Source organism: Natator depressus, chromosome 11, assembly GCF_965152275.1.
Source record: "Natator depressus isolate rNatDep1 chromosome 11, rNatDep2.hap1, whole genome shotgun sequence".
Lineage (NCBI taxonomy): Eukaryota > Metazoa > Chordata > Testudines > Cheloniidae > Natator > Natator depressus.
In genome coordinates, this window is record NC_134244.1 from 69,862,292 (window position 1) to 69,868,468 (window position 6,177).

The 6,177-nt window shown below is 39.3% G+C and overlaps 1 protein-coding gene across 2 annotated transcripts in view; it reads left to right on the forward strand.

Moving 5' to 3' along the window:
* The window catches only part of DRC11 (dynein regulatory complex subunit 11), a 157,238-nt gene extending 151,398 nt beyond the window's left edge, over positions 1-5,840 (forward strand). For both annotated transcript variants that reach the window (XM_074968154.1, XM_074968156.1), the window contains 2 exons: positions 1,529-1,767; positions 5,220-5,840. In XM_074968154.1, the coding sequence (XP_074824255.1) occupies positions 1,529-1,767; positions 5,220-5,354 (374 nt within the window). In that variant the 3' untranslated portion in view covers positions 5,355-5,840. The remainder of the gene's footprint in view (positions 1-1,528; positions 1,768-5,219) is intronic.
* The last annotated feature ends 337 nt before the right edge of the window (positions 5,841-6,177 follow it).

A 6,177-nucleotide genomic window follows, 5' to 3' on the forward strand; every position in this document is an offset into this window, starting at 1 on the left:
TTCTTGGTGCCAAGCACCCTTAACTCCCCATTAACTCCTTCACATGAGGAACTCAGCACCTATCATGGCCAGTCCCCCAGTTTGAGAGTCAAATCGAATTTTTATAGCTTATTTCTAACAGCCTTAAAACACCAGACATTGATAATTACAGCTGCCCAAATTGCACACGTAGCCTGTAACCCTTCTACTTTTCTACAGCACAAGATCTTTCATTTATACCCAGTATGGGTACAGCAAACACACAATGGCAGTCATTGCACCTGGAGATCTGATATTAGTCATGATGTGCATCAGTTTCTCTTCTTATCCACGATCCTCGACTGCAGAGGAAGCTACGCTGCACAACACAGGGAAACACAAAATAAATGTTCACCGCTGCATGTATCAATTACCCTATTATGAATCAGTGATTCAGCCAATAGTTAGTGAGACTAGGTATAAATCAAGTTGAAGAACACTGTTTTCTAGAATGAAAAACGAAGTCAGTGGTTATGAGTAAAAGTCCATAATATCTACATTACAGTAGAAGGAAAGGTGAAGCAGTTTTTCTCTTACACAAAGACTATTACTGGATGCTGCAACAGTCTCATAATTGTAACTCTCCCCATGCATATTATTATGCCATATACTGTGTCTTCAAACACAGATCACTCATGTGGCACAAACTGCACTACCATGCTACACTACTACAATTTCAATCCTCTATATGCAATTTGTCTAAGTCACTATTTTCACTTGTTTTACTTTTCAGACAAAGGAAATATTTTTAAAAAGACTTTCTAGGGAGACATGTTTAAGAATCTGTGGAATCTGTGGTAATATAAAGATTGTAATCAGCATGACTTTGGGATCCATGCGTTCCCATACAAAGGGTGAAGGATGTTAGTCTTATTTATTAAGATTTTTGGGGGGCACCCACAAAGCACTAGGCACTTTCTAAATATGAAAAATGTGGTCCCTGTCCTCCAGAGTTTACAAGCTAAAAGACAAAGGCATGAGATTAATGCACCGTAGTATTTGCAGACATAGCCCTACACCTGCAAAGACATACACCTATCATTTTAAACGTGTGCCCAAGTCTTTGGAGGATCAGGGTCTTAGACACCTAAAACATAGTAGTGAGCCCTTGTACCTCTCATTGACTGTGGTGGAAGCTGCCTGCTCAGCACCTATTAAAATCATGCCATGGATGTAAGTGTCTAACTTTAGGCACCCTGGTTTAAAAATCTGGCCAAATTACGTGTATGCATATATACAGACACACATGGATATATACAGAGTAGATTAAAATATGCTTAGTTTAATTGTGTATTTCCCCCATATGTACAGGGTGAAAATGTAAATATCTATATATATATAAAATCAAATCTTTTTGGTTTGCTGATTGTACTGATGTCCTATATTTTCATTTTCCTTCTCAGAAAGAACTTTAGGTTCAAAGCAATTAGCCAAATCACTCAGATTGCTTTTCCGCCTCCTTAATACATGTTTTCGGGTTTCTCTTCCCTCTTCTGTTGGTGATAAACAGTCTTATGGAAACACATCATCCTGCAGAATGGAGGGGCTGTCACCAAATCTTTGAACATAAGTTGCCTAGCAAAGGTTTCCGATGGTTTCACCCAGGGACACATCGTTTGTGCAGTGCAAACTGTCCTCAGTGAACGACGCCTCAGGCAGATGACTAACAAGCCGCTGACAGCTGCTGAGTTCCTGAGTTCCCTGGCCAGGCAGGACCCAGTGTACAAAGAGGAAGAAGAAACTTATCAGGTGAAATTAACATCTATGTAAACAATGTCCCTTTCACTCTCCCTTTCAGTGTTCTCAGGCATCTCCCACATGTGTGTCCTCTAACTACAACCAAAACATGACCTGCTACAGACTAGCTGTAGTAAGCTGCATCTTTTAGAAGGTATCTGCACCTGAATGGGATTGGTGCCGAGTGTCTCACTGGGTTAGGTCTATTGTGTCTACTAATTGCTCATGCTGTCCCCTCCACCGTACAAGAGGCTCAGTCCTACCATGTACTGAGCAAAGCTGAAGTCAATGGATGTTGAGAGTACCTTGCACCGTCCCAGACTGCGCCCTTACACTGCAGCCAATAGCAGCGTGTAAGTGCCCCTCTCTGCCTCTCACTTATCCTATGTACACACAATAAAATACTATGTAGGCTGGAAAGGGGAACTTTTAACAGCTATCAGTGCTGCACTCTGGTTTTCTTTCTTTACTTCTCCAGCAACGAGCAGTATGGAATTTCCAGCAACTTCAACACATAAAAATGACTCTAACTACACTGATCACCAATCACCTGAGTCTAAACCAAGCCACTGGCTGGCTGGATTGCTCTCATGAGACATTTACATCTCTCTCTCTAACTTCTAATCTCATTTTGGTGCACACACTCCCCGAGTCAGTTGAACAGTCTCCAGTTTCTATTCAGAAACATTTGACTCTATGAATATGGTCAGTACTTGAATACTTGAATTTGGCATTTTAGTCTTTTTGCTCACCCTTACTATCTGTCCAGTATCTTGCCTCGAGGTGTGATCAGTGTTGTACCATAGCAGGAAACATTCATTCCCAACTCCAAGTAGCAATCCACTTATGCCCTGAAATGTGAGGCCTGGTGTTTGTTGTTACTTCTTAACTGAGCTCGTAAAACAGCAAATGTTATTCCTATAAACACAACTGCACAACACAAAGTATGCTGACAGCAATCAAATAATTTTGAATCTAGCTCAAATATTTCCCTCAATATCCCCTGGCAATGATTTCTTTGCATTAAATATACCCTTCTTTAAAATGTATTTCCTTTTACCTGTTTTAAATCTGTTTCCTTTATATGTCATGTACTGTAGCCCCTGTTCTTGTGTCATGGCACAGGGGAAATGATTGCCAAAATGGCCTTCACTGTAACATTCAGAGATCACTCTTAGCTTTCTTTTTCACATTAATTAATTCAAGTCTTTTAATCTCTCCTCACATGGAAGTGACTATACCCTGAGCCTCTAATCATTTTCATTGCTCTTTGCTGGACCTTTTGTATTGCTTTGTCCTTTTTGAAGTGAAGTGACTAAAACTTAAAGCAGTATTCAAAGTGAGGATTAGTATGCTGATGAATCTTTAATTTCTATTCCCTCCGAACATGAATCTCCCCCTTTGACATGTGGTTATATTCTGCCACTGTTCCCAAAATGAATATAAATAATGGAAAATGGTGATAATAGGATTTCTTAAATTCAGTTATATACACCCATTTAAAAAGTGACCTACTTACTGCACCTATTTGATACAAAATAGTTAAATAGAAACAAACAAATTGCCTTATTGGATCAACCAATGGTCCAGCATCCTCTCCCTGACAGTAGTCAGTACAAGATACTTCAGAGAAAGGTGCAAGAAAATTATAGATCAGCATGCCCCCAGGGGAAGTTTTTTCTTAACTCAAGGAAGTCATTTGTTGACTTATGCCCTGAAACTTCAGGGTTCAAATCTCTTACAAACAGAAACCTGTGTATCTTATTATTCATTAGAGAAAATCTAATCTGGTTTTGATTCTTTCTTTCTAAGCGGTTGGCTTCAGTAATATCTTGGAGCAGTTCCACTCATTGCAGAATCTGTGAAGAAACTATTATGGGGACATGCCAGTAAATAGGTTAATTATTTAATTAAACTGAATATACAAAAGTAAGGAAAAGGAAACAACAGATGACACCAACAAAAGTTGGTGCTGGTCCTGCTTTGAGCAGGGGGTTAGACTAGATGACCTCCTGAGGTCCCTTCCAACCCTGATATTCTATGATTCTATGACATTGTAAATCATTAACCCCACGCTGCCACATAAGAGAGGGGGCTGGAGTAGGTCTCAGTATTCCCCCACATTTACCACGTGCTGCCACATTGTTTAGTTAGTCCTTAATAATGTGTTCCTAAGAGTTCCATCACCAAGCAGAATTTCTTCAGAGAAGTCTAACAGCCCTATGGTTTCAAGGTGCAACGCCTCAAAAGTTTGTACCTAGCTCACAATGTATGTGCACCATCACTAGCCCCTTCCCCTCCTCATCCCCGACCCAAGTACAGTACAGCCTAATTATTCAAACCCACCTAAGGTTGGGTGAGATTTTGTATAATACAGAGTTAGAAGAGGGGGTAAGATAGAGAGGTTTGAAGAGTAGGTATTCAGCTAAATCAGAATAGTTAGATTGCGGGTCACATTATTATAGCTGTTCCACAACTGGTTGGCCATTTTGCTACTAATGCATTTTGTTTACCTGTTTAAAGCATTTAATCCACAAGACACTACAAGCCCCAACAGAGTCAACATCATTGTGAATGGAGATAGTGTAGGTGTAAGTGTGGATGGAGCGGAGCAGAGAGAGACGGGAGCTGGCCTAAGTAGGGTTCTGAGGTGAGAGGCAGAAGTCAAGACACCAGGGTACCAGTCCTTAGGCGTCTGAGAGGGAAAAAGCCAAATTCATTCCTGGCATAACAAAAGAGATGAACATAGTGAATAGGTTTTTCATCATGCACACCAATATCTAGTCACATCTTGAGCTGCAGAACGGACCATGACATTGTTACTACAGACGCACACACTTCAAGCTTGGGGAAAGGTTATTTCCTGTGCACACCGGATTTCAAATATTACCAATTCAGCCCTTTTAAATTATTTTAATTATCCCAGAGAGGCCTTGTTGCCATTACAGTCCCAGAACTTTGCAAGTTTGCAAAGCAACCAAAACAAAACCGTTTATGAGACACAAAACTATGAACAAGCACATGAAACCAATAAACAGCTTTTTAAAAATTATGATTTGTTTAACTTTCCCCCTGAAATGAAAAACAACTGAACAGATTTTAAGAACTACCAAAAAATATGCTCTTTATACTGCCAAGTTTCCAATCAGAGGTAATTTTGACAAGAGTTACATACCCTTGGAAATAGGGCTGATCATAGAAGTTCTAACACTCCCATAACTATAGCAACACAAGTGGCACAGCTAAGTGTTCATGTTAATGAGGGACTCTGAAAGCAGAGGATTGCTACACTTCTTGTTATAATGGTGTACTCAAGAGTTCTAAGGATCTTGTTTCAGCTTCTCCACGAGCCGGCCAGGATTGTAAGGTTTTTGTTAGGAACACTCCATCGTACATGCAAAAGTTACTTAAATGTTCTTTCATGCTTTTTTTCCTCCCCTCTAACCACTTATTTGATTCTCCAGGTCTGGTATGCCAAGACACCTCTGGGGAAAGCACGAGCCAGAGCACTGATTGAAGGTGAGGAAATGGGAAAAGGAAAAGGAAAGGATAAAGGGAAAAAGAAGGGAGGAAAGAAAGGGAAAAAGAAGAAAAAGTAATTTATTTCCTTGAGGAGATCTCATCTGGGAATACATCACAGGAAGCTTATTGATCCATTTCTCTGAAGAGGGATGAGGACATTAGAGACAACATACACAAAAATCTGTGGCCAGCTCTGGGGGAAGAATATATTTCTAAGTGTGTTCCATGAAAAAAAAAAAATTGCAAATAGGATGAGACACCAGTGTGACATTTCACTCCAACAAGATTAAGAGCTAATGACCACTGACTTTCTCAAGCATCACTTATTCTAAAGAGTTTTTTTTTAATTACTTATGACGATATCATACCGTCCAGTTTTTAGGCAAAACTCCTTATTGATTTCAATGAGGAATTTTGCTTAAAAACTGATGTCGTGTTAAGAGCCTTTAATTATTTATTTTTATTTTATTAACTTAGTTGCTTTATAAAACTAACTGCTTTCCATACCTGTATATCTAGTGTATTATAATTCCCAATAAAATAGTTATAAAGGCTCTTTTTAATTTTTCTCTGACCGTGGGCTGTTACCAAGCACTTAATGTAGTCTACCATAGGCTGACCAACATTAGTTACAGAAGCATGTCCATATTCACATGAGGACCAGCGCTGCACTTTATCTTTCTACAAATGTCACCATGCACAAACATTCACAGATACAAATGTTAGCAGAAAACATATAGAAAGAAGCATACACAGAGGACATTCACTTGGGTGGCATTTATTTCAAAGAGTGTTTTTGAATACTGTTTTGTGATATTTGACTAGCTCAAGGCACAGTTCTGCAATATTCAGGTTGCTAACACTGTAAGAGGATTTAAAAAAAAAAAAAAAGATTGGAAC